Source organism: Neovison vison, chromosome 1 (assembly GCF_020171115.1).
Source record: "Neovison vison isolate M4711 chromosome 1, ASM_NN_V1, whole genome shotgun sequence".
NCBI lineage: Eukaryota > Metazoa > Chordata > Mammalia > Carnivora > Mustelidae > Neogale > Neogale vison.
The window spans coordinates 291591716-291614183 of NC_058091.1; the positions used below are offsets into that span (position 1 = coordinate 291591716).

At 47.1% G+C, this 22468-nt stretch overlaps 1 protein-coding gene across 2 annotated transcripts in view; it reads left to right on the forward strand.

Moving 5' to 3' along the window:
- MTMR12 (myotubularin related protein 12) overlaps positions 1 to 21800 on the forward strand; it is a 74000-nt gene extending 52200 nt beyond the window's left edge. The window contains exons 9-16 of one of the 2 annotated variants that reach the window (XM_044233190.1): positions 3601 to 3707; positions 4855 to 4979; positions 6606 to 6684; positions 8147 to 8217; positions 10660 to 10832; positions 13984 to 14151; positions 15096 to 15257; positions 18873 to 21800. In XM_044233190.1, the coding sequence (XP_044089125.1) occupies positions 3601 to 3707; positions 4855 to 4979; positions 6606 to 6684; positions 8147 to 8217; positions 10660 to 10832; positions 13984 to 14151; positions 15096 to 15257; positions 18873 to 19442 (1455 nt within the window). In that variant the 3' untranslated portion in view covers positions 19443 to 21800. Of the gene's footprint in view, positions 1 to 3600; positions 3708 to 4854; positions 4980 to 6605; positions 6685 to 8146; positions 8218 to 10659; positions 10833 to 13983; positions 14152 to 15095; positions 15258 to 18872 lie in introns of those variants that run through there. The other variant, XM_044233198.1, reaches the window with a different exon arrangement.
- The last annotated feature ends 668 nt before the right edge of the window (positions 21801 to 22468 follow it).

Consider the following 22468-nt stretch of genomic DNA (forward strand, 5'->3'; position numbering starts at 1 on the left):
TAAGCAATGTATTCATTCTCTTCAAGTTTGTAATTCCATTCTTAACTTTTGTACTGAGAGACGATGTTTCCCCTACTTTTTTTAAAAAAAATAATTTATTTATTTATTTGACAGATAGAGATCACAAGTAGATGGAGAGGCAGGCAAAGAGAGAGAGGAGGAAGCAGGCTCCCTTTTTTTTTTTTTTTTTTTAAGATTTTATTTATTTATTTGACAGAGAGAGATCACAAGTAGGCAGAGAGGCAGGCAGAGAGAGAGGAGGAAGCAGGCTCCCTGCTGAGCAGAGAGCCCGATGCGGGACTCAATCCCAGGACTCTGAGACCATGACCTGAGCCACCCAGGTGCCCAGCAGGCTCCCTTTTGAGCAGAGAGGCCGATGTGGGGCTCAATCCCAGGAACCTGGGAACATGACCTGAGCTGAAGGCAGAGGCTTTAACCCACTGAGCCACCCAGGTGCCCCTCCCCTACTTCTGTGGGTTCTTGGACAACCCATGACAACACCTCCCTCAGCTTTCCCCTTCACATCCTGTGGGTTTTCTCTGTGCTCCTGTTTACTTCTCCTGAATCTAAACAGCTGCCTGGCTCCTGATCTCATGTGCCCTTGCTTTGTCAGGACCCCGCTGCCATCAGCCTTCACTCCTCTCCGTGGATCTTTCCTGGTGTTCTGTTCTACCCAAAGGCACGCCCAGGCCTCCCCTGACCTGAAGAAGCCCCTCGTTAAGAGTTACGCTACTATCTTGTTCTTCCAGTACTGACAACATCTTCAAAGACTGTACTAATTTTCCCTCCACTCTCTACTCATATCTTCTCCTACAGGTGACTTTTACCCCCTGCTCTGCTGGTGGACCCTCCAGAAGTCAGCTGGCCTTGTGCATCCTCCCTCCCCGCAACAAACACTGCCCCCCCACCATACCAGCACAGCCCCCCAACTGAAGCAGCACTCCCCCGTCCCAGCACTGCCCCCTCCCTACCAACACTACCCCCCAGTACCATCACTCCCTGTACTAGCGCTGCCCCCCAGTACGAGCACTCCCCTGTCCCAGCACTCCCTGTACCAGCATTGCACGTTTGAAACTGATTATGCTCTCAACCTTTTTTGTGTCTAAATTCTTGTCTTGTCTTGGACACACTGTGCTTTCTCAGTCTTCTGACCTCTTTAATAGTTCCTTCCTTCTCACACTGCTTTCTAGCCTCCAGTTGTAGATTTTCCCCTAAAACTCTGTTTTGGGCTCTCTTCAGAGAGATACCTAAAGATGTATTAAGTAATGAATAATTTCCCCTCTCCCTTTTAAAAGTTAAACAGGATTAACAGACAGTGATTCTTGTCTGTTGTCAAGACATTTATACTAAGACACCAGACAGAAATTATACATATTATAATAAGAGAAGACAAGTGTTTTGTTAAATTCCAATGAGAAGTCTGTCTTCGACCAAGAAGTTTGCTTGTTTTCTATTTATTTTTTCAAATAGAGAACAATAAGGGAATTGCCTCAGATGAGATGAGACAGGCATGGTTGTGACCTCAAAAGAAAATGAATTATTTGGGCGCCTGGGTGGCTCAGTTGGTTAAGTGACTGCCTTCAGCTCAGGTCATGATCCTGGAGTCTTCAGGATAGAGCCTGCATCAGGCTCCCTGCTCAGTAGGGAGCCTGCTTCTCCCCCTGACCCTCCCCCCTCACACGTTCTCTCTCTCATTGTCTCTTACAAGTAAATAAATCTTTAAAAAGAAAAAAATGAATTATTAACAGTCGACTATCATCGAGAGCCAACCCTTTCTACCCCAGGAGAAGAGAGTAAAAGGATAAAGGACACATAATTTTTGTAGAATCTGTCACTTAGTTGTAGCTAGCTAAGCGTGTCTCCCCTTTTGTCCAAGTGAGCTGCACCAAGTAGGGGGACAGGATTGCTTGGGCATTCAAAATACCACCCGTGGCAGAGGAGTAGGAACCACGTGCTGGTTTCTATACATTGCTTAGCATGACGTTGGGTAAGGGAGGGAGAGGTCAGCAAAGGGCCTTTTGATTTGTCTCCATGTCCTAACACTTCCAGCCTCATTTTCAATCTTAATGAGTCAAAGTATGGCTTGGCCCAGAGAAGGGGAGTCACTGCTTTTTGTTATTTCCTAAAACAGTTCTCACTGTTTTTTTTTTTTTCTCTGTTATTTTTTTCTCTGTCCTCACTGCCTGGGTGCGCGCATCGTCTCTCCCATGGCAGCTGCAGCCAGCTGCCATGTCCACAGCCCCAGGCCGCCTTCCCCTCCTAAACTTGTAACCCTCATCTACTGTGCCTTCTGGATATCTGCACGTGGGTGTCCTGTCGCCACTGGACACCTAGTATACCCAACACCAGTTCTGTCCTCTTCCCCTGACACCCCAAACCAGTTCTGCCTCCCGGCTTTCTAAGTGTAGCACGGAGTATCACCTGGACCGTGTGCTGATCTTGAACCTCGTGGCCCTGGCGTCTGCTGCTAGCATGGCCAGTGTATGCTTTATACCATTCACTGCAGATGATTAGCAAAAAAAGTACCATCTCTCCATAGCAGAATTATAAAAGGCATCTTCTCCCTCTCAGTTTACCTTTGAGCTAAGGCTGAGAACTCGGTCAGCAGAGTGGTGGTTGGCCTCTAGCCATTCTCAACCCTTAACCAGGCCTTTATGGGGCTCAAAGTCCACAACGGTACTCACCGGCCCCAGCCAGCCTTGCCCTCCGCTCCAAGCCAGGCTCTCCCGGCAGATTACTTTGTCCCAAGATCAGTCCTCATTTCCCTTCATTCCTGCAAATCAGAGCAAACAGACAAAAGCCCCCACTGTAGCCAGAAAAGTGCCTGACCCCCTGAGCCTGTCTGTCACTTACGGTCATTCATATGATTTCTTCCTCTTGCCTTCCCTTTCTTCCTTGAAATTCTCTTCTCTCGTTTACCACGTTCTACCTTTTATTATGTTTGTAAATATATTTCCCTTTTGAAACTATAAACTCCTTGAAGGTAGACCCATATCTTAGCCTTCTTCACATCGTCTTTGCGCAGTGCACTGCCCTGCACCTACGGGCCTTCTGTGTTGAATCGCCAGCTTCCCTTCTTTGCAGCGTGAACTTGCTGTGGTGACGGGAGCTGCCCGCTGCTTGCCGTCCGGCCTTTCGTCAGAGTGCTGCAACTGGGAGTGCAGCTTGAGGAGGTTCTTGGGTCTCTCCAGGCCTCAGTTTCCTGCTGTTGATGGGGTTGAGGATCTTCCCTGTCTCAGAGCGTGACTGTGAGAATCAGACGGGTTAGCGGATGGATGACCGAGCAAGCTGCGCTCTAGTGCGGTCTGTGCGCTGATGACAGTGGCGATGCTGCCGTCTGGGCTCCCAGCACTAAAGCCAAGTCCAAAGGTGCATAAGCAAGGCTGAGTGTGACTATCTAGACTGGTTTGTTTTGTTTTGTTTTAGGATTAACTCTGTGTTTTTCCCTGTGTGTAACTCCTCTTTGGCTTAACAAAGTTGAGTACATCTAGCCACATCTTACTGACCTGAAACGTTTGCCTGTATGAATTTAAAGGCTAAGCTTTCCGTCTCCTGCTGGATTGTGTGTTATGTCTGAAAAATATTTATTCCCCCTTGCAGATATGGTGCTGGTCCTGCCACAATGGATGTGCCATTTTGAAAATGTCAGCACTGCCCAAAGAACCGGATGATGGCCTTTTACAAAACCAGAAGAGCTTCTTGGATGGGTGAATGCTGTTCTGCATTTTGTTACTGGCTAGCTCAGTTCTTCCTTTCCCAGAAGCCAGGGAACAGTTCTTTTTTTTTTTTTTTTAAGATTTTATTTATTTATTTGACAGAGAGAGATCACAAGTAGGCAGAGAGGCAGGCAGAGAGAGAGCGGAGGAAGCAGGCTTTCTGCTGAGCAAAGAGCCCGATGCGGGACTCGATCCCAGGACCCTGAGATCATGACCTGAGCCGAAGGCAGTGGCTCAACCCACTGAGCCACCCAGGCGCCCCAGGGAACAGTTCTTAATAGTATTCCCTCCTGTTTACCTGCTGACAACTTAGCGCTTGGGAATAGCACATACATAGAGTAATTGGGTTTTGTTTGTTTTTAAAGATTTTATTTATGTGAGAGAGAGAGCAAGCATGAGTGGGGGAAGAGCAGAGGGAGAAGGAGAAGCAGACTCCCCACTGAGCAGGGAGCGCGATGCAGGGCTCGATCCTGGAACTCCGGGATCCTGACCTGCACCAAAGGCAGATGCCTAATGGGCTGAGTCACCCAGGCACCCCTAGAGCGGTTGTTTTTAATCACGTTGAAAGGAGGGGTATGTGGCTGGCTCAGTTGGTAGAGGATGCCCCTCTTGATCTTGGGTTTGTGAGTTCAAGGCCCACACTGGGAGTAGAGATTACTGAAAAAATAAACTTGAAAAAAAATTAATTTTGAAAGGAGTCATTATAATCATTAAAAATGTCAACCACATTGTTTTTAGAGATGCATGCCAAAGTGTTTGGGGGAAGTGGATTGATGGCTACGGTGTTGACAGTGGTCAAACCCAAGCCATGGCCTATGTCACTGTCCTTTAATACATGTTTGAGATTTTTCCAAAATGTGGAAAAAAAACAAAACCCAAAGTGGATGAATTAAAAAGAGAAAATAAGACAACTTTGAAATTACATTGCCATGGTTTCAAGTCATGGCTCTGTCAGTTTCTAATCTTCATAATCTTAAACCGGAGGTGCTCCATTTGCTTCCATTTCCCCCTGCTCCGCTGGCCAGGGACGGCAGTCCTGTGGTGGACGGACCTGGGCACATAGTACGTGCTCAGGACAAATAAGCCATTTCTAATTCACATCTGCCCTTCTAATCTCATGTTACTTTTTGATACCTAGAATTTACAAGACCCTCCACAGGCCGCCCTATGAAACTGTTAAAACCGAAGACCTGTCGAGCAACTTCCTGTCCCTGCAGGACATCCAGACTGCATACTCTAAATTTAAGCAGCTCTTTCTGATAGGTGAGAAGAATGCTGAGTAAAAACTTCCTGTCACATGGGGACAGCCATGCCATGTGGATCAGGTGAAAGTTGGTGCCTTTTCCCTGGGCTCTGTTTGCACCAGAGGCTCGTGACTGTGAGGGTTGATGTGGTGGAGTGGAGGGGCGGGTTGGTGGCCAAGGGGCCGTGTCGTTGCCATGTCCACCCCCCATTTTTCTTCAGGCTTTTTCCCCACCGCCCCTTCTCGTGGCTGTGAACACAGGCCCACCCCTCCTCTTCTCTTGGTCGCCAGCACCCTGGTTGCCCAGAGGCGAACACTGGGACTCCTTCCTTTAAAAGTCATGGGACCGTGCGGTGCCAGTACTCGCCGGCTCTCGCGGTGCTTTGTTAAACGATTGGTCTGCTTGGGTTCGTTGGTGGTTTATTGAAGGGACCTCCCCGTCCCAAGTGGAAATACCTTCTTTCCCTTCTAATCAAGCAGAAATGGACAAAGTAGGAAATGAAGTGTGCACGTCCCAGCCTCCCCCGCTTCCTGCGCAGGCTGCCCATTAGCAGTTTAGGACCTGCATCCAGTTTAACCAGCTCAGTTATCCGCGCCCCTCGTTCCTCAGTGAGTCTGTGTTACCGTCTGAGATTGGTCACGCTCACATGTAATTTTTCCCTAACTTGGACTTTTTAGCTTAGCAAATTCCAACTAATTCAGGATTCATTTCTTCAGCCAACATTTATGGAATTTCCATTAAATGCACTGACTATGGAGGCATTTGAGATAAAGATGAATAGGACACACAGGGACACAATAGTGTCCACCGCTAAGGAGAACACACTGTGTTGTGTGTTACAAAATAGATTAATAAAAAGCAGGGACCTGGCTGAGAGTGATACATTGTACTAGTTTGTTGTTTTTCATTTTTTAATTTTTTTTGCAGATCTTAAATTTTGGGTACTCTGCACATTCAGTGTATAGAAACTTCTCTAGTAACAAACGATAGAAATGATCCCTGAGTGTGTGGTCTTCACTGTACTAGTCGTTGCAGGACTGTGGTTCTACACTTCCGTTCTCATCTTCCAGGACTTGCAGAGGTGTCTGCCTTGTCACTGATCTGAATTTGCAACTTTGACGAGTCTTAGACATCCATGAAATACATGCTTTTTATATTAAGGGGTTGTGGAGGATGGTGTAGCGTGAGCAAGGAAAATGTGTCTGTGTATTTAGGATGCCAGCAGAAACCAAGTCTCCCAATTTGGGCTGCCCAGCATCAGGATGTATTCTGTTGCATTTTCCACTGCTAGGAACAGTATAGCCTGCGTCCTGAACATTTCTGCCTAAAACATGTTACTCTCTTCGTTGAGTTAAAAGGAGGACTGTGACTTTATCTACATACTGTGGGGCACTTTTTATTTGAGCAGTAAAAATCTAAAATACCCATTTTTGACTGCCACCCCCTTGCAGAGGCTTAAAGTTCAAACACCATTTCAGCCAAAGTCTGGAAATGTCCCTTGCTAAAAGCAGGGATACGTCCTTGGAGTCTGCAGTCCAGTCCAGGACTGACTGTGTGAACGGTATGCTTGAGTACATGAATTTTTGGTGGTAGATGTGGAAGAGAACAGTAAACTGACTTCTTACCCTTTTTTTTTTTCTTCCAGATAATAGTACCGAATTTTGGGACACTGATATAAAATGGTTTTCTCTGTTGGAAAGCAGCAGCTGGCTTGACATAACCAGGTATTTCAAGTCATTGTTTTGCTCATGAATTTTATAGTTCTCTAATTCAAAGTAGTAAAGCAAATTGACAGATAATTTAACTGTTTTCTATTTCATAGTCAACTGTTCTTAGATCACATGTTCTACTCAGGGCTCAGCTGGATTTTACATGCTATGTATTCTGTGCAGGTCTGGTCTGAATTTATAGACATGCTACCTGCTCCAAAAGAGATCTCTGTAGGCTCTAGACTAGGCATTGAAAGGCTGCCAGAAAGGGGACGTGGCAACCCAAGATCCTAACTGAGGCAGCAGGGCTGGCCTCCTAGCCAGAACCAAGCAGGAACCTGGATTGCGAAGGGGAGGGATGCTGCTTGTTTACTGAAAATGTGTCTCATGTGTATATTACCTATACACGTTTTGAATTTGTGTCTCATATATATATTACCTATTTAAAAATGATTACAGGGTGTGATCGCAGGACCCTGGGATCATAACCTGAGCTAAAGGCAGACACTTAACCAGCTAAGCCACCCAGGTGCCCCTTTTTTTCATAACTTCATGATTAATCTCAATTAGTCATTTTGGGTTTTAGAATTAAGTTGAGAGCCCCAGAGACAGAATTACATTCTCTTCCCTACGTCATAGTTTGACTAGTTCCCCTCTGTTGCCATTAAGTTAAGAGGGGACACAAGGAGGCACAGAACAGAGATGATGACTGGGGGTATGAGCTCCAGCCCTGGGATCCTTTTAAAGAAAGAGAAGAATTCTTCCCTTGACCTGGCACAGCATCTCTCTCAGTTCTATCGGGGAGGTTTGTGGCATGGAGCCTCAGTCCTCCAAACACTTACTACCAAATACATCTTGAAGAGCCTGCCACATGTCCCATAATTTGCATGTATAATTGCAAACAGTGATGGATGTCATATAGAAAAGAACCCTTCGTTACGTGGGGAGTACAGAGAACAGTGAAGAGTCAGCCAAGGGAGGTGCCCCTGCAGGCAGAGAACCCTCATTAGAAGTAGAGAACAGTCAAAGCTGTAAAAGCAATAGTGTGTGCAGAGACAGACAAAAGGGATTTCTGGGTCTCATGGGTCTTGTCAGCCACATCGACATGTTTGGCAAGTGACCTTGAATTCAATGATGCAGGCGTGCGGCACAGTTTCTGATGTGGCCATTGGCAGGTCTTCCTGGGACTCCTGGGCTTAGTTCTCAAGAAGAGTTTGTAGCTTAGAAATCACCTAGCTACGTTTCAACATCAGTTCTGGGATTCCCTTCTGAAATTTTTCAGTTTCTAATTGGCAAATGAATGTCTTGCAGTATCTGAGTAGTATAAATGGTAATTTGCTGCTTTTCTGGAGGATTTCAAGTGGAAAAACAAATGAGATTGTCTCCCTTAATCTTCAGTTTTCTGTGTCTAAACTTCTCATCGTTTTGATACAGCCTCAGGAACTAACGCCCCTTTTCTTGTCTCTTTCCAATTTAGACGTTGCCTGAAAAAAGCAATAGAGATTACAGAATGTCTAGAAGCACAAAACATGAACGTTCTTCTTTTAGGTAATATATTTAAAGTACAAAGAGTGGTTTTCATTTTCTTTCACTTGAGATTCAGCTTCTGTATACACAGTTTTATGGAACTGGAATTGTCTTGTAAAAGGAGTGAGCTAGTAGAAATCCCTCCCATTCTGTTCTACTCTGACCTTGGTCTCCTCTGCATTTGAGGTCACTGTTACAATTTTAAAAATAAATCCTTCGTTTAGAACTTGGCAGACCTATTTGCAGCCCAAGAAGGAATTGTTTGGTATCTTGACCAAAGCTCACATTTCCAGTGCTTTGGATTTTGTTTTATATTAACTCAGCTTGGTTAAAGTTAAAACCTTTTGATAATTCGTTTTATATAAAGAAACCCGTGGATGGTTTAATTGTTATTTTTATGCCTTTGTGTTTGACAATGTTGTGCAGTTGCCGTAGAAACTTTGTGGGTCACGATTTCCTTTTCCTCAGTGGGCTTAGCTTGCTATACTTGCCAACAGGACATAAACATTCAGAATGTGTAAAAACAGGTGTCAGCCACTTTTTTTTTTTTAAAGGTTGTTGCTGAAATTGGTTAAATCTGAGCTAAAATGTTATGTTTGCTGTTCAGAATATTTTAAACTTCGTATAGATCTGCACTTGCAGTTCAGTAGGTCATCTTCTACTTTCATGCCCTGAAGCTTTTACCATTGCTCTGATGCGCTCGTGACTACAGAAATCTCACCTCCGTGGCAGGCTGGAAAATGTGTCTGCCCGGGGCTTCTGTACCACCTAATATTGGCGCAGTGACTTCAAATTGAATACATTTATTGAGCACCTACCATGTGCAGAGCTGTAGACTTCTGCCTTCTAGAAGTTTACCGCTTAACGAGAGAGTTGACCTCAACATGTTATTGAAAAAGACCTAAGCACCAATGACAGAACAGAGTACTGACTAACTGGTATAAGGGAGGAGAGATGGATTAGGGTCTGAGAGGGGAAGTACCCAGGGCCAGATGGCACTAGCCAGAGTCGCGTAAAACAAAATCTGCATCTTTGTCTGAGGTATGAGAAGTCACTTGCTCTCAGGTGGGCGACTGAGCTGTCTCCTCTGAACTCTCCTTTTCTAGCCCCTCTTCCTGTTGTTACCCACTCATGTGCTGTGAATACGCTTCAGATGCAAGAAGGAGTATCCCCTTAAAAATGAAACTTGTTTCAGAGGCTGATAGCACCCCGTAGACAGAGCTGTTTCTTGGCGATCCGTGTGCTCCCACAGTGGAGACCTGTCTCCCGGGAGAGAAGCGGGAGCGCACGTGTAGGCCTCCCGGTTCCAGGGTCGGAGTGAAAAGTTTCCTGGTGGAAGCACCTGCCTACTTAGAATTCACTCTCAGGTTTCTCTGCACCGCTGCGCGTGCCACCATCCTCAGGGGCATTTTTTTTTTTTTTTTAAGATTTTATTTATTTGTCAGAGACAGAGGGAGAGAGAGCGAGTGAGCACAGGCAGACAGAGAGGCAGGCAGAGGCAGAGGGAGAAGCAGGCTCCCTGCCGAGCAAGGAGCCCGATGCGGGACTCGATCCCAGGACCCTGGGATCATGACCTGAGCCGAAGGCAGCCGCTTAACCCACTAAGCCACCCAGGTGTCCCCTCAGGGGCATTTTTAAGTAGCTGCTGGAGTTGCACTTTTTGTAAAGGGGAGACCACAGGGATGTAGACCCTACCTTTTAGGATCTGAAAACTCTTAAGACCAGTGTATGCACGGTAATGTATGCTCTTCCTTGCTGTGAGTCCTGAATGCTAAATAAGCGTGTGAACTGAATGTGCGTCGTTCGGGCTTTGTATGGTGCGCTCCGGGGTGGGCGTCTGGGAATCGGCCGAGGGGAGTCTCCTCCAGGCTAGGCGGAGGGAAGCAGGCCCCTCTGTGCTCTCAGACAGAAAGGGAAAGAGCTGTGGAGCTGGGAATAAGGGAGTCCAGAGATCTCAGCTTCCTCCAAAGAGGAGGGAGCGCAGGAAAGGAGCTCCGAGGTGAGTCTGAGAAGCAGCCAAGCCTGGGAGCAGTGGGTCCACTGAGGCCTCTAGCTTTGACACGGTAGCCAAAAGAGGTGTGAAGTTGGTCTGTGAAGCCCAGCAGGCCGCCATCAGGTGTGTGGTTGTGCCCTTGCTGTGCGGCACGCCGGGATGCCCGCGTGCTGACAGTGGGCTCGGCGCGCTGCGCCTTATTCCTCCAGTAAGCGGATCCGCGCTTAGGGCCAGAGTATGTGGGAGCCTGTACGAGACTGGCCAGAAGCAGTTTGTCTCTCGGTCTGAAAACCCTGCGTTGTTTCCCATCGGCCCTGGCCCTCAGAGAAGTAGGGCCTGACCGTCAGTGAGCAGGGCGACTCTGCTTTGGGGAACCCCGTTATTAACTGTGCGAGTGCACACGCTCTGGGCGGCTTTTCATAACTTCACACTCTCCTGCCTCTTTGTACCGGCGCTGGGGCCCCTCCCAGAGGAGAACGCCTCCGACCTCTGCTGCCTCCTCTCCTCCCTGGTACAAGTGATGATGGACCCCCACTGCCGAACCAGGGCTGGTTTCCAGAGCCTCGTCCAGAAGGAGTGGATCATGGGCGGGCACTGTTTCCTGGATCGCTGCAACCACCTCCGTCAGAGTGACAAAGAGGAGGTGAGTGTCCTCATCGCAGAAGTGCCTGGTCTCTTGCCTTCGTACCTGTCTTCAGGTGGAGGGTGACTGTTGCAGAGGGCATGCGGATGGGCGTGTTAGGAACGTTGTGTTCACTTCACCGTGTGATGACCCTGCCTGCTTTCAACAGGACCGAAACCCTTCCCCGAGGAAAGGGATGTTGGTGTGTGCGGAGCGTTCTCTTCTAAACTGTGTACACCAAGGGTGGATATTTATTTCATGATGGGAATAATACTGATTCATAAAACTTAAAAATTAATTGAAAAGACCCCTGCAATTTCTGTTAGGTTAACCTTTGCAAAAAAAAAAAAAAAAAAGGCCAGTATACAAGTTTCTTACAGAAAATGCATAATAACACATAAATCTTTTCAGAATAAAGGATGAGGTTATGTTAATGCCATCTGTTACCAGGACCTTATCGGCGGTGTGAATCTGGCCATGTGAATTGCTCCACACCGCGACCCTGAATTCAAGTGTAGGAGAGTTAGCATTGTGGTTTAGCCCCCAGAGTGTGGTGCACTTGTCAGCTGCGGCTGTGCAAGCTCCTTTGGCTGCATTATTAATGATTGTGGAAGGCAAAATGAAAACAGGTGAACTTTCTTTAGTTAAATCCCCTGCACAATTCCCATACTCCAGGAGCATGACTCATGGCTGTTCTTACTCTGGATAGTAAATGTGTCTGTGGTGGCCCAGCATGCCGTCGGAGAGCCGTGGCTCCTGCCCTCCAAGCCTCAGTGCATTCCTGATAGACCCCAGTTTCTCTAGCTAGGCCTTGGGGTTTCTTTCATCTGTGCTCATCTGTGTCCCATCAAGCTGACTGGAAATCACCATTTTCAGTCTTAGAATGGACTTTGCCTTTCTGAGGACTTTGCCAAGGTTAATGGGACGCAAATAGCCTGATGGACAGAGAGAGCTGACACTTCGTGGGGAAGAGTGTGTTTTGGATGTCTTGAGAAAGTGAGCACTCCGTGTCCGGGAGGAATAAGTCCAAGAGCAGATCCAGTCTGGTCTGCTTTCACCCAGACTTCGGAGAAGTCAAGCAAACTTTCTGAACCCATTTTCCTGACTCTACAATGAGGTTCAGATATTTTCCATTCTATTTAAATGATACATTGAGTGGAAGATGAGGTGAGAAATAAAGTTGCCGTATCAGGGCGCCTGGGTGGCTCAATTGGTTAAGCGTCTGCCTTCGGCTCAGGTCATGATTCTGGGGTCCTGGGATGGAGCCCCACATTGGGCTCCCTGCTTAGGAGGCAGCCTGCTTCTCCCTCTCCCTCTGCTTGCTGCTTCACCTGCTTGTGTTCTCTCTCTGTCAAATAAATAAAATCTTTAAGAAAATAAAATTGCGATATAAACATTTTTAAGCATCTCAACATCAGCATGTTGGAGTTGTTGGTTTTTCTTTTTTCTTTTTTTTTTTTTTTTAAGATTTTATTTATTTATTTGACAGAGAGAGATCACAAGCAGGCAGAGAGGCAGGCAGAGAGGGAGGAGGAAGCAGGCTCCCTGCTGAGCAGAGAGCCCGATGTGGGGCTCGATCCCAGGACCCTGAGATCATGACTTGAGCCGAAGGCAGCGGCTTTAACCCACTGAGCCACCCAGGTGCCCCTCTTTTTTCTTCTAATATGTGACCACTATTATTTCATTTTTTAAAGTTTTAAAATTTATTTTCTTTTTAAAGATTTTTTTTATTTATTTGACAGAGATCACCAGTAGGCAGAGAGGCAAGCAGAGAGAGACAGGGAAGCAGGCTCCCCACTGAGCAGAGAGCCCAGCGTGGGGCTCGATCCCAGGACTCTGGGATCATGACCTGAGCCGAAGGCAGAGGCTTTAACCCACTGAGCCACCCAGGCGGCCCTAAATTTATTTTTATTAAAAAAAAAATTTTATTCTTTTCGTTAAAGGTTTATTTCTTTGAGGGGTGGGGTAGAGGGAAAGGGGGGTGAGCATCCCAGGAAGACGCCACGCCAAGCTGGGAGCCCGACATGGAGCTTGATCCCACCGCCCTGAGATCAGGACAGGAGCCAAAACTTACTGTGCCACCCAAGTGCCTCAGTTTCTTAAATTTATATTTTTAGGGGCGCCTGGGTGGCTCAGTGGGTTAAGCCGCTGCCTTCGGCTCAGGTCATGATCTCAGGGTCCTGGGATCGAGTCCCGCATCGGGCTCTCTGCTCAGCAGGGAACCTGCTTCCTCCTCTCTCTCTGCCTGCCTGTCTGCCTACTTGTGATCTCTCTCTGTCAAATAAATAAATAAAATCTTTTAAAAAAAATTTATATTTTTATACTTGAGTTTAGTTGACACTGTATTAGAGTTTTAAAGGAAAATGGGGTGGTCTGCATTGTGATATAATGGATGCAGCCCTGCATCTGGTTCAAGAGCTGGATTCCCGACTCCTGTCCCCCTCTGAGCTGTGTGAAGTGCGGGCAGCCTCCGTCAGGGAGAGGCCATGACATGGCGTATATTCCCACCTGGCAGGTCACTGGGACTGAAAAGGATAAACACTTTGTGAATGACAAAGCACCCTAGAAAACTCTCTCTGCCATTAACGGGCTTTCCTCTGGGTAGCTAATGAAGGAGGCTGCCAGTTAAAAAAGATCTGTACATTTGTGGAAAAAGCTTAGAAACTCACCTGTGCTGCTTCTGTCTTCTTTCTTGTCCTCTTTCTCTTCTGCATCATCATCTTGGGGGTGAAAAAAGGAATATGGACAAAATTCAAAATATTTGAGAACAGTTTTTTGGTAATATAATCTTTAAGTGAGAAGAGTGGAACTCTTTTGGGGGGAGATAACAGTTTCACTTAACTGGGGTTCAGAGTGTTCCCTAGCCTCAGAATCTGTTGTAATTCATCGACTGTCAGTGCTTGATCAGTCATGAGATTTTACGTGTTTCGTCTTTGAGATGTCTTTTACGCTGATCAGTACTGCCAAATACTGATACCAACCTGCAGGCACGCCGCTTCAGTGGAGCATGTTCATTGCTCAGAACGGGATGGTGTCTACTGTTGGTTCCCAGAGAATATGGTGCTCAGAAGTGGTTATTCCACAGCTGTTGAGACGGCCACCTCTGAACTCGGGACAGATGGCCTTGGACTTCTAGTGCATGCTCAGTAATGTGTGTCTTATTTTCCCATAGGTTCCCGTGTTCCAGCTTTTCTTGGATTGCGTCTGGCAGCTGGTGCACCAACATCCCCCAGCATTCGATTTCACGGAGACGTACCTGACTGTTCTGTCAGATAGTCTGTACATACCTATTTTTAGCACCTTCTTCTTCAATTCGCCTCATCAAAAAGAAACTAATATGGTAAGAGTCCCGCTTAGGAACCTGTGCGTTAAAGAAGCCCGGACTCACAAGTAGGTTGCAATAGTTCTGATGTAAAAAAAATACTTGCTTCACACTAAGTATATACGGGGCCCTGTTTTGAGTGCTTTCCGAGTACTGATCATTCTCACAGCACCCTGTGAGGTACTCTTACCCTGAGGTGCTGAGGCACCGAGAGGAACGTGTAACTGGCCCAAGGCCACACAGTACATATTGGAGCTGGAGAGCAAGTATTGGAGCTGAGGAATTAAGCAAAATTAAAAGTTATCCTTTGTAAAGATGATCAGCCTTCTCTTCCGTTTACCTGATGCCTGGAGTTACTCTGAAGAAACGGAGACGAAGCAGAGCAGGGCAGCTTGGCTTTTAGTTTCCATCTTAAACTCCTTTAGTCTCCCTTGAGGCCTCGCTCCTGGGAGTTTTACTTTCTCACCAGGCTGAGTGCCTCTGGGTAGCTTTCTGCTGGCCTCTGGGTTTGCCCGAGCTGGCCCTTCGGGAGTGGTTTTAGCAAATTCCTCAGTGAAGTGGGGGTACAGAACCTGGGCTTCCCGTCACACAGCCCCGGATCACAGCCCACTGCTCACCAGCTTCAAGAGCTCAGGCAGTTCACCTCAGTTTTCTGAGCCTCAGTTTCCTCAAGTATAAAATGTGAGAAATAGTGGCCTCACAAGGTTGTCATGAAAGTGCCCATCAGTGTGGCTGGCACGTGGCCCACTAGAAAACAAGGTGACCTTCTTCCCTCTCTCCCTTCCCACCCAAAGCCTTACGCAAACAACCACTGACAGCCGAGGCTTTTAGAAAGGAGGACCCCATGAGAGTTCCATCTCGGCAGGGCAGGAGCGCCCTTCCTGGTGCGAGTCTGTCCGCACTGTGTGTTCGCTCTCCTCTGCCTCCCTGGAAGCCGTCGTGACCTGTGCTTGTTTTGGCAGGGTAGGGAAAGCCAGGAGACACAAAGCAAGCCTTTGAATCTGCTCACCGTGTGGGACTGGTCTGTACAGTTTGAACCCAAAGCCCAGATGTTGCTCAAAAACCCTCTTTATGTGGAAAAGCCAAAACTGGACAAAGGCCAGCGGAAAGGAACGCGTTTCAAAGTAAGATGACCATGTGTCTGACCCCCTTCATCTGCCCAGAGATCCCCGTGTATGTAAGGAGGAAAGTTATGTATGGATTCTGTAAGCAGCCTGCAGAGTCCCGCTTTGTGGTGGGCTTTTTGTTTTCAGCTCATCAGCCTTTGCCCTAGTGAGACATTTGCTAAATGTCCTCGGGGATGTGACTGCCAAGACAGCTGTGCCACATGGGATCCTACGTACCCCCTACCTAAGTGTGGTTGGCAGGGTAAAAGGAGCATTAATTAGGGGTTTTGCTCTGTCTGTACTGGTTCATGTCTTCAAATAGCAAGACCTTTCTTTCTTCTATTAAGGGCTGCACGGCTCCCTCATCACCCGCTCCCCCACCCCCCTGTACTGACGGAGCACGGATGGAGCCGCAGTCGGCACGTACGCAGACGGGCATGGCTGTGCTCCAGTGTTTATAGAAATCGGCCCCAGGCCTGATTTGGCCACAGGCTGTCCTTTGCTGACCCATGTTGGAAACCAAAAATGTCAGATTATTTGTATATCCCTTCAGATATTTGTTGCTGATGGTACTAGTTATTAAAACTCCCAAGTTCCAGAGATGATAAGTGATTTCCATGCCATCTCCCAGCTCTGTCTCGGGCCTGGAATTTCCCCCCACCAGACCCCACAAAGGGGAAAGCGGTGGTGGTGAATCCCAGGTCAGTGCATGTCTCTGCCTTCACAACCCTACTTCTGATCCCACCTGCCATCCAGGGAACCTGGCCATCCTGATGTGGGAGGTGCTCCGTTCTAAAGAGACTTGGGGGCCTGGTGAGCCAAAACCCTCATTTGCAGAAGATGCCAGCTTCTGAACAACTTAGAGCTCTTGCTTTACTCTCTCAAGGGTCCTCAGGACCAGGGTAGATGTGTCCTCTCCCCATTTAGTCTCTTTCCTGCCTGCCAGACCAGAACAGCCCTGAGCTGTGCAGCTTGGCCTGAGGTCAGCTTTTCCTCAGTGTGCGGTGCCCCCTGGTGGCTGCATGCACACTTCTCATCTGTTGGGGACCTCAGAATGCCCTGGGCCGGAGGGGCAAGGGACCGAGGAGACAAGGCCTAATCCCTTATTTCGCATGGGAGGAAACTGAGGCTCCCCCTAGCAAGACTGGATTTCATTTCTGTGTTCCGATCCAGTCGTTCTCAGTGTCCCTTCTTCTTACAATTAGGAGCAGGTGGCTGAGGCTCCAGGAGCTGACTGGAGCAGGAGGCTTGAGCCAGAGTTGGAGAATCTCAGACTGCATCAGCTAAAGTGGAGTTGGGGCTAGAGCAACAAGAACTTTGAAGCCTTTTGTGAGAACATCATGTGTCAGGCTTCAGGCCCCTTGTTGAGTGGGCAGATGCCTTGGAAGAGTTCTGTAGAGACTGAGAGGCTGTGGCTTACCAGCAGGAAGCTCTCACATGACCAGCCAGGGGGTCCCCGCTCAGGCATGCCGTCTCAGCCTCAGCCTTGACCCCACATGCTGCGCCCACCCTGCCCTCTTGAACCCACACTTCACATAGGGCTTGAGAGTAGGGGCTTCCAAGGCAAGTGGAGTTCTGTTAAGAGCCCAGTCTCTGGAGTCAGACTATATGTAAAACCCCCTTTAGCACTTTATAGCTGGGGTCTTTGTCTATTAACCTCTGTGCCTTGGTTTCCTTGTTTGTAAAATGGGGCAGGAACAGTGACTTGGAAAATTGGCCCAGTCGATGCCTGGAAAGCACCGAGCACAGAATCCAGCACATGCTAAACGCTCAGCGGCTGTTCGCTTCCATCTGCGTGCCGCGGTTCCCCAGCCCAGACTGAGTCACCTTGACCTCTGGGGAGGAGAGAGGATGGGCTGCTGACTCCTTGCCTTCCACAGGCCTGTCCCTGGCTGGGAAGTCAGAAATCCTGGTCAGCTCTTAGTTGTGACATTGTGGCTGGTTTTGCTTTTCTTCTTTTTTTATTGTTTGTTTGTTGCCTAGCTGTGAGGAGATGAGTGCTGCGCGCACCTCTCTAACTTGTCTCCACGTCTACTATGGTAGACTTTCTAGAATTAGTCCCAGTGCCATCCATCCCATATGCCTTTATGCAGGGCGACTTTGCCACTCTTCCTTTTAAGAGGTAAAGTTTATTTTCTCTCCTCTTGAATCCAAGTAGGCCTTCGACTAGTTCGGCCAACAGAAAGTGGCAGAAGTGATTCTGAGTTTCAGAGCCTGGGCCTTAAGAGGCCTTGCAGTTTGCAGCTTCTGCATTTATCTTCTTGGAGACCTGGGCCATCTTGGGAGCCCTCTGTCAGCGACCAGGAAGTGCCCCGCAGACTCCTCTACTCTCCGCTCTGGGCCCCCAGAGGGATCTGTGGGCATCGAGGACCCAGAATCTGGGGGTCTGCTGTGCTTGGCCTCCATGACCTGGGGTCTGTTTGGCCCTCCTCCTGTCGCTGCAGCACACTCCTCAGAAGAGGTCGAAGAGTTGTTACTCTATATTCCATAATGAAGGATGCTTTCCCCCTCACACACAAGGGAGAACCACTGGCAGGAATATATTAGAGAGTGATAGGGCTAGCCTGCCCATAAAACTGTTGACTTCTTACTTCAGACACCTCAGGAGCAAAAGAGCTGGGCAGAAACAGCGTCTTTGCACGTTGCTGACCTCTCTCTTGGGCTCCAGGGGTCCTTGTAACCTTCCACCTCTTTACCCATCTTCACAGCCTGGTCCCGGTGCTCCTCAATAGAATACCTTGTTTTGGCTGCAGGTAGAATCACTGGAGAGGAAAAGAACGTAAATGCTCTATTATTTTCTACTCTCGCAGCTTGTCAGGCAAGACCATCTGGCCGGTGTAGCCATTTCCTCAAAATCCTGCTCCCACTTGTCTCTTTGTCCATAAGAATCCTTGTGACATAGGCCTGAGCTCCCACTGGGTGCCTGATAACCGCAGATGTGGTTCACTGAAGCGGAGGGATCCACGTCCTCACAGGGGCTCAAAATGTTCTCAAAGAAGAAACATTTTTCCCTCTTCAGAAAATGAATCAGCCTCACACCCAAACTCCCCTAATGGGCTGCCTGTCTTGAGTTAAGCTTGTTCTTCAAAAGTACTTATTGTGCCTGTGCCTGGAGAGGAGGGAGTAGAACGCTTCTCTTTCTGTCACAACTCACCTCTCCTCCGCACAGCTCCATACCGTGCCTGGTTTCACCCGTTTTTTTGTTTTGTTTTTGTAAAATTTTTATTTATTTATTTGACAGGCGGAGAGGCAGGCAGAGAGAGTGGAAGGGAAGCAGGCTCCCTGCTGAGCAGAGAGCCTGATGCGGGGCTTGATCCCAGGATGCTGGGATCATGACCTGAGCCGAAGGCAGAGGCTTTAAATCCACTGAGCCACCCAGGCGCCCCTTTCACCCGTTTGTTTATAAACGCAATGTGCATCTAATGTTTGCATCGTGGAGTAAACAAGAGCCCCTCCCCTACGGTGCTACTGCTTTTTGATGATTTTTCACTCATGTGGCAGTTCTGATTTCTCAAGACTCTTGTTAAAGCAGGATTATGTCCCCCGCCATCCACGCTTTTGTTTTCCTTTTTTGAGAAGATTTTAACTGCTCTCAGGCTAACCAGAGATTTTTATTTGTGTTTTCTCTCAAAGCATCAACGACAACTTTCTTTACCACTCACCCAATCTAAATCATCTCCCAAAAGAGGATTTTTCAGGGAAGAAACAGATCATTTAATTAAAAACCTCCTGGGCAAGCGGATTAGCAAATTAATTAATTCTTCTGATGAGCTTCAGGACAACTTTCGAGAATTCTATGAAAGCTGGCACAGCAAGCCCACGGACTACCACGGTCTGTTGCTGCCTCACATCGAGGGGCCAGAAATCAAAGTCTGGGCCCAGCGCTACTTGCGCTGGATTCCAGAAGCCCAGATCCTGGGTGGTGGCAGAGTGGCCACCATGAGCAAACTCTTGGAAATGATGGAGGAAGTAGAGCACTTACAAGAGAAAATCGACGAGAGACACCACAGCCAGGAGGCCCTCCCAGCAGAGGCACCCCCATTGCTGAGGAGCTCTGCCCGCTTGTCCTCCTTGTTTCCTTTCGCTCTGCTGCAGCGACACTCCTCGAAGCCTGTCTTACCCACCAGTGGCTGGAAAGCTTTGGGTGACGAAGACGATCTGGCCAAACGAGAAGATGAGTTTGTGGATCTGGGGGATGTGTGACCCGTCTGCTCCGTGATTGTGAAGGAAGAGCGGTGAGGGCTGGGACAGGAGGCAAAGACGATTGCTCCCCGGATTAGTGGATCACGCTGAAGCTTACTGCTGCGGGGTGGGGGGCGGGGCACCTCTAGTCCAGGGCTCTGCAGCAGGAATCCTGGACCTTCAGGAAAAGAGCTGGTTCTCGTGTTTTTTTCATGCTCCTGAAAGACTATGCAATTAAAACCGTATCTGTAGTATTATTAATTGAAAACAATTACTACTTGACCCATAATAGAACCGTGGCCATTGTCTGATGCGTATTATACAGAACCTGCAGTGGCGGGTCTACTACTAGAAAGGGCTTTGGTCAGACATTCTTGGACTCAGTACTCACTTCAGATCCTTCCTGTGCCAAGATAATTTATCTAGTCCTTGGGAACAGTGTGTGTCTCTCTACCCATCTTAGTTCAGAGCAAGTTTAGCTTTATCCGATGTGTGTATGGCAGATTGAAAGACTCCCATAGAGGCATTAAGATGTATGGCATTCGTTTAAACCATAGCATTTTTCCTTTCTATATCCTCTCGCCTGAGAAAAGCTGGGGAAATTTCGCCCATGTCACCCATACTGACATTTCCAGCCATCCCCCCTCCTGCATGGGCTGTGTCACTTTGTGTGGGGCTAGCCACCAGCCCCACTGCCCTTCCTGTGTGCTGACAGCTCCAGTTTCTGTCTGCCCACTCCGACCCGCTCGCTGCCGTCCCCCCTTGTCCCCCACCGTGGTGCACGGAGTCCCAGGATCTTGCTGCTAAATCTGTTGGTTAAACTGAGGGGATCCCTTTGGTTTGCCCGAAGGAGCTCCCATTCTTCTGGAGCCTCTTCAGTGTTCGAAAGTGTTTTGCCTTTTTCTAGCTGTGTGCCGAGGCTTGGAATCATTTGTGACCACGGTCCTCTGCCGCAGCCTTCTCACGGTCTCCCGAGGTCTCTAAAACCGCGCAGATGTGAGCAGGATCCCTTCTGCACGTGGCTTCCATAGAGAGGCCACGAAGCCTGAATAGCAGAGGTGATGGTTCTCCTACAGTACCTCAACGATTTCAAAGCCATAGAAGAAACTTGATTATGCCTGGTCACCTTGGATCTGCTGTCTAAATGGTATATATATTTTTAAATGCAGTAAAGTACATTCTTAAGGACCAGTTTTTTCTTTCTCAGTGGAACCCTGTTAAATCCCACAACAGGAAGGGGGGAAAACTAAGGTTAGAATGTTGCAAATTGAATGTTTGCCTTTTATATACATTTTCCTCTCTGGTATCAATCTCGCAATTTGAATGTTACATGTTTAGAAAAAGTTCAGTTGCTCGAGGGCAATGAGAAATTTTGAAACTATTGACAAAGAAGTTTCTCAGTTTGCACCGAATAGTCTTTTTGTATGTTTAAGAAATTGCTTTGCCGTTCTCCCCATTCCACGTTGACACATGAGCCAGGTTGGTCTGTTAGAATGACAGAGGCTGAGAGGGCAGGATTCCTGCACTGGGGGCCAAACGCATGTCGGGTCTTGGTTGCCTTAAGAGTCTCCCTAGTGAGTTCAGTGTTAGGCTTGCAATAGGGATTTAAAAAGTACACTAGTTCATTAGCTACCTTAACATACATTCTGTGGGCCTTCTTAAACTAGCACTAACCTCCACTTCTCTGCCCCACTGCCTCCCAGATACACTATGGAGCTAACTATTTTTGTTACCATATTATAACGTGAATATTTATACAGTAGCCTCTTCAATCTTAGAATCTTAGTAATTTTCATTCCAAAAATGCCCGGTGTGATGCTTTACACTCCACAAAGTATGGTTTAAAGGCACAAGGTCATGGCCCTTGTCATAGCAGTTGAATGTGCTTTGAAATATTTTTCTATGATTTTTAAAAATAATTACAATAGAAGAATAAGCTGTTGTAACATGTGAGGTCATGACAATTTATGTATTTATATTTGAAATCAGATTTCTATAAACTTGTATTTGTGTACAGAATTCTCAGTCGGTTTATATATTGTGACATTTTTATTCAAGATTGAGATATGGATTATGCTTAACAGTACAAGCTGAAATGAGACCATTTACTTTGTTTAAAATGCTGCACTGTGCAAGTTTGGAAATGTACATTAATTTACTGTATATAATATCTTGAGTTTGTTTATACCTCCAAGTTTTTACACTGAAGATAAATTAGCTTTAAAAACATTCAAAACTTTTTTTTTTTTAAGGGAATAAGCTGTTGGGCTATTATCTGTATAAATGTGCTTTCTATTTTCCCAGCATACAATGAAAGTTTATACTTGTATCTTACTGCATCATATCTGATTGCAGAAATTAAAGCACAATTTACAAGCAGTACTGCATTAGATGTGGTTGATACAGCATGGAACAATTTCGTTCATCCAGTGTGTGTGTGTGTTGGGTTGAGTTGGTTGGTTAGTTGATTGGTGATGGGAAACCAACAATCAAATAAATATTTTAAATTTTAGGGGCACCTGGCTGCTTTGGTCAGTAGAGCATGTGATTCTTGATCTTGGGGTCAGGAGTTTGAGCTCCATGTTGGGTGCAGAGCTTACTATAAAAAAATAAAATTTCAGGTGAGGATGAAATACTATGGAGAACAATAAAATAGGGCAAATAAAGGAAAAGGGCTTTTTAAATATGTGAAATAAAATATTGCTGCCTCTTTGCTTTTGAGGGCATATAATATGAGAAGTCTGTTTTATTGCTGGAAGAGATCTTAAGGTCAGCTAAACTGTGAGAGAGAAAAGGCTTTGTTTTTCCTTCCAGAGAGGAGGAATGAGCTGGCAGAAAGAGATCATGTGTGATGGTAGAATTTTTTCTCATTTGTTCAGTTTAGCACATACTAGATTGAGACCTATCACTTGTGTTTGTTGGGAGAGTTCCATTTCCTTGACCTCTCCTTATGTGCATCCCTCCTTTCAGGAACAAGAGAAGATGTTCCCCCTTCTCTGCTCACCTCCTATTATGTCTAGCCGGGCCTAGCTCCTTGTCACCAAGCC